Source organism: Rutilus rutilus (assembly GCF_951802725.1).
Source record: "Rutilus rutilus genome assembly, chromosome: 7".
NCBI lineage: Eukaryota > Metazoa > Chordata > Actinopteri > Cypriniformes > Leuciscidae > Rutilus > Rutilus rutilus.
The window spans coordinates 8,787,830-8,799,580 of NC_140221.1; the positions used below are offsets into that span (position 1 = coordinate 8,787,830).

Here is an 11,751-nt window from a genome sequence, read left to right on the forward strand (position 1 = left end):
AGTTCAAATGCATAAGACTTTTGTTCATCTTCAGAACACAAATAAAAATATTTTTGATGAAATCTGAGCTTTCTGTCCCTCCGTTGACAGCTACGCAACTACATTTTTGACACTTCAAAAAGGTCATAAAGAGATTGTAAAACAAATCCATATGAATTGAGGGTAGTCAAAATTTTCTGAAGAGACACGATCGCTTTATATGATGAATAGATTGAATTTAGGCTTTTATCGACATGGTAAACGGAAGCTCAAGCTTGTTCGCTTGACGTGCGAGGACTGATGAGGTTAATTCTCGTGTGTTACGCAGCACGTTTGAGCTTCTGCAAGAACCAATGAGTTTTGTTCTCCTGCATCAAGCAGGTTCGGTTGAGCTTCTGTTTATGTTCACTGATTAATGTTTAAATGTGTATAAAAGCCTAAATTAAATCAGTTTATCATATAAAGCGATCGAGTATCTTTAGAAAATATTGACTTAATTCATATGGATTAGTTTTACGATCTCTTTATGAACTTTTTGAAGTGTCAAAGGGGTAGTTGTGTATGGAGAGTACAGAAAGATCTTGATGACAAGATCTTTTCAGGTGATCTATCTCTTTAAATAATGGCGTAAATGTCAGTAAATTGACTAGCGCAAACCTTAGTATATAACACTGCTTGATTTACTTAAATACTCTACTCCCATAAATTTTGCGTCTGAAAGGGAAACTCCAACAAATGCATATGCAATTGGATCAGCCGCAAAAATAACCCTGTCCATGCCTTTCCAACACTAATTTTTCACTGCGTGTCTTTACTAAATCCTGACAATAGATTTTAAACGCTAAAAGAGTTTGCACTGGCACAAGCTGTTAGTAAATCTGGCCCATACATAGTGTGTTAGATCAACTCAACATTCACAATATGCTTTCAAATAAAATGTGTCTTAACATGATGAAGCTAAACAAGTTTGAAATGCAGAGTTTTGGAGCATAGACACATGTGTATTTACATATTTACATACATTAATGCAAAAGTATTTGTGCAGGTCATTATCTGACTTTTTGCAGCATGTGGGCTTGGCAGACGTGGTCAGTGCATCAACATCTATATTTTTGGGGAGCCTCTGGGTTCTTGTGGAGAGGTGGATATATCCTCAGGCCTTCTGGCTGGAGATGTGGACTCAGGGGACTGTGAGACTCGACTGGACTCTCGGATATGCGGCGAGGAAGGGGCTGGTGGGCTTTGACTGTGTCCCTTCCTCCGGCGATGGTGGGGTGGGGATTTGGTGGAAGTGCGAGGGTATCTGCGAGTGGAGCGAGCTGGAGGCTCAAGCAAGTCGGATGGAGGAGGTATTGAGCTGCAGTAGCTTGGAGGGCTGCCGCTAATGGAGCTGCATGTTTCACATGTTGACGCTGGTTCACCAGGAGGAGAATCCTGAGGATGTCAAGTACAGGAATTTACAGTCTTCACACGCCTACATCATTGCACTTTCATATTATCAAGACATGCAAAACATCTAGGCTATTCTTGTAACACAGGTGTGATAACATCATAACCTATTCTGTATATTAGAATATGTGGTGAAAACATGAATATTAATGTGTAATACAAAGAAATGTTTCTGAAGCAGTCAGGTGTTTGCGGGTTCAACCTTTGCTCTCTGACTCACAGACAGTTCTGCTGAGATAATGGACCACTCATCCACTTGAAAGACTATTTTTAACTATAAAGTGGGTGTGCTGGGAGAGGAAAATGATAATGATGTCATTATACCTTCTCTTTTAAGATGTAGAGTGATACAGGATTCCTCCGCTCATGATCAGTCATTATTGGGATGACATCATCTAGACATATAAATTAAAAATTTAACATGAAATATAATATAAAGTTAATGCTCCATCATTCGTGCGACCCTACGTAGGACAAACGATTTGGAGAATTAATGGATAATATAATATAATATAATATATTGCCCCAGCATCCTGTACTCATTATCAGCCATTATTGCTATGACATCATCATCTAAATATATAAATGGACAATCGCACATGGCATAAATCTAATCTAATCTAATAAATATAATATTGTCATGGTATCTTGCTGATAACAAAGAACACGATGTAGGAGATAGTTAAAATAGTCCTTAATTGTTGGTCCCACCAAGGAAACACACAGGAGATCACTTGAAGAAACAGAATAGTACACTCTAACACTGACAAGACAGGACCATGAACTGAACAAAACAGGAAGTACATATACTAGAACTAAACAAGGGAACTAATGAGTTAATTAATAAGGGCCAGGTGAATTAAATGAATCAAAGAAACACATGGGAAAACTGGGTCAACTGAAAACGTGCAAACAGAAGGGGAACAATGAAAACAAAGACAGAACAGACTCTAACAGTACTCCCCCTTCCCGGAAGGTGCGGCCTCACATCAAAACAATAAGGGAAAAAGAGTCCAGCGGGGGAGAGGGGATGAGCATCCTGGAGGCTGATGCAGGGCTGTAGCAGGGAATGACCAGGATGGCGCTGGCAGGATGTGAAGCCTCCAGGGCGGCGCTATTAGCATGGGGCGCCAGGAGGAGTTGGATGCTTAGGAAAACACCAGGGTAGCGCAGGTAGCTCAAGGAGCCAGGGAGGTGCAGGCAGTCCCGGGGGCCAGGGAGGTATCAGTAGTGCAGGGAGCCAGGGAGGTACTGGTAGTTCAGGGAGCCAGGGAGGTGCAGGTAGTCCCGGGGGCCAGGGAGGTATCAGTAGTGCAGGGAGCCAGGGAGGTACTGGTAGTTCAGGGAGCCAGGGAGGTGCAGGTAGTGCCGGGAGCCAGGGAGGTGCCGGTAGCTCAGGGAGTCAGGGAGGGTGCAGGTAGTCCTGGAGGCCAGGGAGGTACTGGCAGTGCCGGGAGCCAGGAAGGTGCTGGTAGCTCAGGGAGCCAGGGAGGTGCAGGCAATTCCGTGAGCCAAGGCGGTGCTGGTAGCTCAGGGAGCCAGGGAGGGTTCAGGCAATTCCGTGAGCCAGGGTGGTGCTGCTAGCTCAGGGAGCCAGGGAGGGTGCAGGTAGTCCTGGGGGCCAGGGAGGTAATGGCAGTGCAGGGAACCAGGGAGGTGCCGGTAGCTCAGGGAGCCAAGGAGGTACAGGTAATGCCGGGAGCCAGGAAGGCTCAGCCTCCGTGGCCTTGCCACGGGAGCTTGACTCTGCCACTATAGTTAGGGACATATAGCCCCGCCCCCCAAAACAAAATTTCTTGGGAGGAGCTATGGGGTTGTGAACCGGAGTGGACTCTGGAGTAGGCTCATGGACTGGAGCCATCACTGGACTCTGGCCAGGGGCTGGAGTGGATGTGTGTGTGGCCCAAACACACATAATAACGGCAACATAAATGGTAAGGACCACCTATTCAATTCCACCAGGGCAGACAGGAAGGGCTGGCTCCGGAATTTCACTCACTGGAACGGACAGGGGAAATTTCACTCACTGTAACGGACTCTGGGATTTCTCTCACTGGAACGGACTCGGAATTTCTCTCACTGGAACGGACTAGGGGATTTCTCTCACTGGAATGGACTTGGGGATTTCTCTCACTGGAAAAGACTCAGGAATTTCTCTCACTGAAAAGGACTTGGAACAGACAGTCTCAGGAATGGACTTGGGGGTGGACTCTGGAGTGGAGGTCCTGATGGTAAGGTCCGTGGAGGGCTTGGACGCAGGCTTGGGGTTTGCTGGAGTACCCAAACATTTTCGGGGTGGGACTGGATGACAGCTGGGAATGTCCTCATTCATTTCCTCAATAACGAAATCAGAACCATTCAACCAGAGGACATAATTAATATATTCAACCAAAAAAGAGCTGCTTTTACTTTTGTTCATCATCCAGTCCCTCCTGAAAACAAGCCTAGAGCATATGAGTGCTCCAGCTCACCAGATTGTAACAATGCAAAAACTCCTCCACATATTGTTCCAGGGGCCTACCGCTCTGTTGGAGGGAGAAGAGAAGGTGATCTTCAGCTAGACTCTGTAGCTCAGCCCATTTCCTTGTCTTTTGGTCCTGTTTTCTGTCACCGTATGTGGCTGATAACAAAGAGCACGACAAAGGAGATACTCAAAACAGTCTTTACTTGTTGATTCCACCAAGGAAACACACATGAGATCACTTGAAGAAACAGATTAGCACATTCTAACACTGACAAGACAGGACCATGAACAGAACAAAACAGGGAGCATTTATACTAGAACTAAGGCTACGTTTACACGTGGCCGGTTATTTTCAAAAACGGACATTTCACCCTCTCCGTTTTCAGAAAAGTGTTTGTTTACACAAACCCGTGTATATGCCGTCAAGAGCATGCCAAACCTGTAGGTGGCAGTGTAACGAGAAGCTCAAGCCCATGTTAGCCCATCAGAATCCCGAAAACATTGCCTGCGTCCCAATGTGCATACTATCCATCCTAAATAGTATGTGACATTAGTAATTGTCAATACTATTTAGGGCAGATAGGGTGGATAGGATGCACATTGGGACGCAGGGATAGGTTGCTCCTTTGACGCAGTGCAAGTTCTGTCGCATACTGTGACGTCGACTGCCTAAAACTCAGTTTTTCTCAGTTTACATGCAAACGTGCAACCAGAGTTTTCCAAAATCTCCACTCTGGCCGGAGTTTTTAGAAAGAATCGTTTTCAAAGGCGAATTCTCCGTTTGCGTGTAAACAAGGGGCACAACCGAAGGGAAATGTCTCTGTTTTTCAAAATAACCATGTACGTGTAAACGGGGCCTAAATGAGGGAACTAATGAGTTAATTAACAAGGGCCAGGTGAATGAGATGAATCAAAGAAACACATGGGAAAACTGGGTCAACTGAAAACGAGCAAAGAGAAGGTGAATCAGTAAAATAAGCTTGTTAGCCCAGGGTGCATTTACTCTGATGAACATTTGATATGGACAGCAAATCAATATTAAATAACAACATAATTACACTGAATACATACCCTCGGGCTTGACGTCATGATACCTGATGTGGTGGTTTTGTGGAATGGATCTTGGTATAATAGTTTTAGACTTCTGTTTTTTTGATCTGGCAATGAAAGGATTGATGGTGACATGTTAATTTACACTAATATTGTTAACTTAATGATGGATGAGTGAAAAAAAGAAAAATAGGTTTATACTTTTTTGATGGCCTCCAGCAAGCACACACAGTTACAAGGGTGACGAGGACGAATATGCCGACTGTAGACAGTATGATATAAAGGGAGCTCCTTTCTGGAGACGAGAACATTTTCAACCATTTTGTTTCTTAAAGAACTGCAAATATTACATAAACATATCTATAAAGTATATAATACAGTATCAATGTATTTAAAAATGAATCATTATGTTCAAATGTTCCCATTCTTACTGTAAACCGTGAGTTTCACTGGCAGACTTCTCATGCTACTAATTGGGTTCTCCACCATACAACTGTAGACATCATCATCAACCATCTGAACGCGTGTGATGGTCACGACCTTCTGGTCCGTTGACAGCACCAGACGGGTCTCATTTAATAATGGATGACCACCTTTTGCCCAGCTATAGGTAGTCTTTGTGCCCGTGTCATGGGTGCAATTTATCGTGAAATTCTCTGTCAGTTCCAGAACAGTGGAAGTGACCATGTGGACGAGTGGCTTAGAGATTGGCTCTGGTAAAACATCAACCAAGATTTTATTGGTATGATTTAATGAGATCATAATGATTCCCAAATATCTACAATGTCAGATTTTTTTCTTAAACTAGAGTCTTACCATCTACCGTCAGGTCGATGCTGCCCTCTCCAGTGAAGGTGTCATCGGTGATGGAGATCTCTACTTCATAAGTGCCCTCATCAGACAGCCTGAGGTTATGCAGCAGCAGTGTACCATTCTCAAACACAAGGATACGGTCTCTGTATTCCGGCCGCAGGTTACCGATGATCTCCGTGCCAATGGACTGAACCACTGTAACAGGTTTGTCCCTCTTCAGCTGCCATTTGATTACAGGAGGATCCAGACTTCTGCTTGAGTATCGGACAGAGAGCAGAGCTTCTCCACCTACTGTCCCTCTGATCAGCGTCTCAAAACTGGTAATGTTCACCCCCTGAACACATGCTGTGAAATGAACATCTATTAAACATCTGATTTATGAGATTAATGTTAGTTTGTCAAAATGTGACGAGATCAAGTCAGCTGCTGCGTCATCATTATCAAGTTCATAAACAGTCATTACCTGATCTTGTGCTGACTGCACTCAAAACATATTTATGTGTAAATTTAAGGTGGTTACACTTCATTTTAGGTGTTCTTGTTACAGTGTAAGCATATATTTAAGCACTGAGTAATATTAATTAACAATATGTACTTACTATAGAGTTAGTTTTAAGATTTGGGTTTGGTTTAGGGTTAGTTGCATGTAATTATGTTTAATTTACTGTTATTACTACAGTAAGTTCATGGGAAAATTTGCATATTTAACAAGCAAAATAAAGTGTTACCAGTAAAAAAAGTGTTTGAATTGCATATAAAATGTCCATTCATTTGGATTACACATTTATTACATAAACAAATAAATAAACTTAAATGTGATAGTTGTCAGTCATACACAAATGGAACAGGTAAGAAACAGGTTAAATTTCTACACAATAACCATGTTTATATATATTTATCTTTAGTAAATCTAATTAGTTTTTATTCATTTCAACTAATTGCATATTGCTTGTTCTACAGCTAGCATATTTTAACCATGTTCATACTTTTTAACTAAATAAATGTAATTGTATTCCCAATGAACAGATTTATGCTGATGATTCTCAGCAATTTGAATAAATGTATTTTAAAAATATGATTATTTAATTAAAATCAAATGGATGCAAATAGTTAACAATAAACTATGTTTTTTTTTTAGTGCAGAAATCTTACCTGTTTTATTTATGACTAACAAATATGCATCATATTAAGTGTATTAATTTGTTGTTAAAACTGTGTAACCCAAATGGATGGAAATCTCATGCGCAATTCAAATACAAAAATCTTAAATTTAAAGTGTTACTGTACTTGCATAGTGCTTTTTTAACTAAAAACAAAACAAAGACAAACCCACAAGTATTCTGTTCAATTATTCGAAACATTTTTGTTTCCCCCAACATGCATCACATGCCACAAACTTTCTTGCATCCAAGTAATGGTCATGTGGTGTAAAAGTTGTGTGGAGGGTAAAGCTCAGGTTTCGTAATCAGAAGATTAATAGTTTGATCCACACAAGGAGTGACCCATGCCATGAGCCATTTTGCTTTTGAGCAAAGCACTTCACCTCAGGCTCCTCCAGAAGGATTGAACCTGTAGTAAGTGCACTGTAGGACACTGTAGGGATTAAAGTGTCTGATATGACTGATGCTATTTAACACAGTTGTGAAATCATGACATTTGAAAGTAAATTCAGCATTTCAGTCTTTAATGTCTTTAAAGTTGCTATGTAAAGGAAGTAGCGACATCTTTGTAGTGACATCTGAGTGAAACAGATTATTGAAATTCTGAAAAAGCTTGAGGTCGACTGCAAGAAAGGGGCAGAGTTTTGGACAAAATGATTGGAGAAGTCCAACATACATCATCAGAGAGAAGTCTGTCACTTCACAGAAAGATTCAGTTGAGGACATTTTGATTAAACATTACAAGCTATTTAATGATAATAATAAACCTTCATAATAAGATAAATAACATGCATTTAACAATGTGATGAATTTCCATTTTATTCAGACTTTAAGTTCCATATGTGTTCACTTTTGATGATTGTTCATTAGGTCATGTAGATTTAGCGTTCCCCTTATTATTGTTTCCACACATACAGGGAAGATACACTTAATGTGTCAGTTTGTTAAGGCCTCTCCCTGCCTTCTGTCTATAACTTCACTGCAATCATGTGCAAATGAAGCCATAATAATACTCATCAGATCCCTTTGCCAGACAGAAAAACACCATAACCTTCATACAGGACACTTGCACAGCTTAAAACACCCTTTACAACGTAGCTCTATCAGATATTGATGAGTCAAATCACATATGTAATAGCAAATGGCCAGGTGCAGGCCAAAAATGGATCACAAGTTTGTTCTGATAGGCTCACAGACAGATAACAAATAACAAAATCCAACTAAATAGTTATTGTAGCAATATACACTACTGCTTAAAGGTTTGGGGTTGGTAAAATTTCCTAATGCTTTTGAAAGAAGTCTTCTAGGCTCACCAAGGCAGCATTCATTTGATTAAAAAAACAATACAAATATTGTGAAATATTTGTTACATGTATGGTCTGTCTCCTATGTTTCAATGTGTTTTTGGTTTAGTCCTGTGACCTAATTTCCCCCAGTCTGTTTAATTAGTTATGTCATTAACATGTGCCCTGTTAATTAACTAATTAAGTTCTTTTGTTTTCTTTCTTTACTGAAACCCTCAGTTCTCCCAGTCTCTGTCCATTCTCGTTAATGTTTGTGTGGTTTTCTCCTGCGTTTCTCCTGGTTCTTGAGTGTTTGTGATTAAAGTCTGCTTACTGGAATTATTCCTCGTCGTGCGAGTTTCTAATATACCACGTTACGTAAAAAAAAAAAAAAAAAAACTGTTTTCTGAAAAGCCATTACTTCAGTATCACATGATCCTTCATAAATCATTCTAATTTGCTGCTCAAGATATATTTTTTCATTATTATCATTATTAAAAACATTTGTGCTGTTTAACATTTTTGTGGATTTTTTTACCTGATTATTTGATGAATAGAAGTTTTTAAAAAGCATTTATTTGAAATAAAAAATATTTTGCAATATTATACAGTATATATCTTACTGTCTCATTTGACCAATTGAAGGCATTCTTGCTTAATCAAGCATTAATTTCTTTGAAGGAGCTTTTGTATTTTGAGCCATGCAAACAACCCAGACATTAAATATGGGTTCACACATCAGTTTTCCTTATCAGCCTGTCATTTATGCCATTCATGATAATATTAATAAATATCAATGCTTCATAAAAAAAGTGTTTTACTTCTGTACTGTACAATAAATATATTTTTAAGTAATTTAATGTAAAGTGTCCTCTTTCTCTGATAACCAGCATAATAAAGCCTGTTTGGAAACAGCCCATCTCCCTGGTAACTGCTTACAGTGTGAAAGGTCTGCCAACGATGAGAACACAAAAGCTTGAATTGTTTGGCCCAATTTCCTGGAATGAAAAGGGCCCACAGAGCGACAAACAATCCATGTGATGAGATGAAAAGTGACACACGGGGCTCCTGTGGCTTTGCTGATGACAACATTGGCCAATTGTACAACACAAACAGCTTCTAAAGAAGTCATGATGTGAGGATAGAAATGGGGTTTCATGATGTTGTAAATAGGAATATGAAGTACAGTAGTCCATACATCTTTGTCCTTCTAGTAACTAATTGTCTCAATCTGCTCTGATGGTAGATCCGGATAGACAAACACTCACAGAGCACAGAAACCTATAAACACAGCATCTTTTTATTTTACTCTATTTTTTTATTTTTTATTTCCATTTGTGTGTGTTAGCAATATTCCAGGAATTTTTCAATAAATCAAGTCACACTTAAAATGAATGAATGTCATTGCATTATACATCCAGATTTCAAACCATTTATTAAAGAAAGCAGAATATATATATATATATATATATATAAACATTTTGGGGTAACACTTTGTATGACTTTATGCCGACGGTCCACTTTAAACATTTTACTAACTATAAGTATCTTTGGAACTACAAGTCAACTAACACTCATTAGAGTATTCGCACTGTCTGCTTAATATCTAATACTTTATTTTAATGGTCCCCCAACAGACTATAAGTCTGTTATAAGTTCACTGACAATAACATGCCAACTTATTCTACTAACCCGAACCCTGAGACCTAACAGTCTACTAACATTCTACTAGTCTACTAATACTCTAATGAGAGTTAGTGGACATGTAGTTACAGAGTTACATAGTTATAGAATGTCTAAAGTAGATCATCGAAATAAAGTGTTACCAATTTGGGTAGCCAACCGTCTATCACAATGACACCAGTTATTGTTTACGAAATTAAAAGCTAAAAAAGTTGACTAGTAAAAAAATAGAAACCTTTAGAATTATTTGTTTCCTGCTTGATTTCATATTTTGTTATCTGCTATGGAATTCATACACTAGAAGTGTGGCAGAAGTGTCCAAATTCTGTATTATTGTGGTCTAATCAATAATATGGTGGTTATTTTCTGGTTTCTACTCATTACAACACATGCAATAACATTGAAGTCCTTGACATATCTTATACAAAATAGACTATATAAAACTAAAAAGAACTCAAACAAATTTTTTTAACCTGCAGCCAGCACTACGCCCTAAGCTCTCGGTCAAGGCCAACAGTGGAGCGTTGTCATTGAATATAAATTTACATTTGTCCCTCTTACCTGAGTGAATCAGAAGGATCAAGAGGAGAGGTGCTGCAAAAGCAGCTGATGCCCAAGAGAAAGACTCCTTCTCTGCCTTCATTTTGGGTCTAACTTTCACAGTCTTCCCAAAACAATTAGCATGATTTGTTCACTCTGAGCCTGTCCCTCAACTCAGAGTCCTGCCATTCCTTCCGAGGCTGGGCTATGCCATGCAGCTGACAAACGCACACGCAAAAACAAAAACACGCACAGAAGTGCAGTCACACACACATGTGCATGTGTACATGCTTTCACACAACCAGTGCAACATGATAGCATGTTTGTGAGTCATTGAATGGGTCTGTTTGTGTAAGGGGGAGAAAGGGGTGGTAATATATGTGTGGGGAGGTTGTTGTTGCTTCACGGCCTGACTGTTTATTGTATTTTACTAATGCATTTTCCTTGAGTAATATACAGTAATTATTATAATAAAGAACTGGATTCTTTAAAAAAAAAAAAAAATTGTGCAACAAAACCATAACTAAAACTTAGATGAATGAAAATAATTCGAAAATAACAATAACAAAATGAGCAGTGACAGTACTGTAAGACTTTGAGTATATGCCTCTCCTGATAGACTTTACCAAAAAAAAAAAAAAAAAAATATCATAAACAAAATCCAAATAGACATAATTTTTTTGTATTGTTGCTTCATGATCTCCCTCCCCCTCATCGTTCATAACATCAATAGGAGAGCAGGCAAAATAAGATAAGGGAAGAAATTCATATTTAAGTTGATCTGGGATCTGACTTACCATTATAAAGGCATATCAAGAAACAGAACCAATGATTTTAGATTGTGCAGATGGATAGTTGGCAAATATCATGGATATTTTTTGTCTTTTAAGACACTGGATTAAAATGTACTTGAATGCAAAGGTAGTTTGCATAATTTTAGATTCTGTGACTAGTTGCAGTTTTCCTTAGTCATTTTTTTCTGACAAAAATGTAAGTATTATACAGTATATATATATATGCGCGTATATGCGTATATATTGATCTTCACTGAGTCCAAGTAATCCATATGTCTTCTATGAAACACAACATTAACCTGAATTTAAACCAGCCCCCTGGTAGGTTTAGTATAAACCTCAATTTAGTTCTGGAGTAGCTTCCTCCAGTTAACCAGTTTATAAACTCTATAGACTAAGTCTAGGACTATTTATTTGTTTGAAAGATTCTGTTAATCTGGTTTAAAAGGCCATTTTAGTCTAAGATTAAATCTCTATCCGGCAAACTAAATTTACTGTCAGTGATTTGTCATTTATTCCCAATGCTTTATTTCATT

At 38.9% G+C, this 11,751-nt stretch overlaps 1 protein-coding gene across 2 annotated transcripts; it reads right to left on the reverse strand.

Annotated features, from left to right (window-relative positions):
* Window positions 1-506: 506 nt before the first annotated feature.
* Window positions 507-11,117, reverse strand: hepacamb (hepatic and glial cell adhesion molecule b). 2 transcript variants are annotated; one of them, XM_084413758.1, is made up of 7 exons: window positions 10,443-11,117; window positions 5,759-6,100; window positions 5,374-5,655; window positions 5,144-5,237; window positions 4,964-5,049; window positions 1,753-1,823; window positions 507-1,413 (listed from the first exon to the last, which is right to left on the reverse strand). In XM_084413758.1, exons 1-7 carry the CDS (start codon window positions 10,522-10,524, stop codon window positions 1,084-1,086), a joined length of 1,287 nt encoding a protein of 428 aa, XP_084269884.1. In that variant the 5' UTR covers window positions 10,525-11,117; the 3' UTR covers window positions 507-1,083. The 2 variants fall into 2 exon arrangements, with proteins under 2 accessions (XP_084269884.1, XP_084269885.1); XM_084413759.1 differs by lacking the exons at window positions 4,964-5,049; window positions 5,144-5,237; window positions 5,374-5,655.
* Window positions 11,118-11,751: the final 634 nt, after the last annotated feature.

Coding starts and splice junctions, on each gene's coding strand:
- hepacamb (XM_084413758.1), bottom strand. CDS start 10,524: ATGAAGGCAGAGAAGGAGTCTTTCTCTTGGGCATCAGCTGCTTTTGCA. Junction 6,101..10,442: donor GATCCTTCTGATTCACTCAG/GTAAGAGGGACA, acceptor TTCATTTCACAG/CATGTGTTCAGGGGGTGAAC. Junction 1,824..4,963: donor TCATGACGTCAAGCCCGAGG/GTATGTATTCAG, acceptor TTATATGTCTAG/ATGATGTCATCCCAATAATG.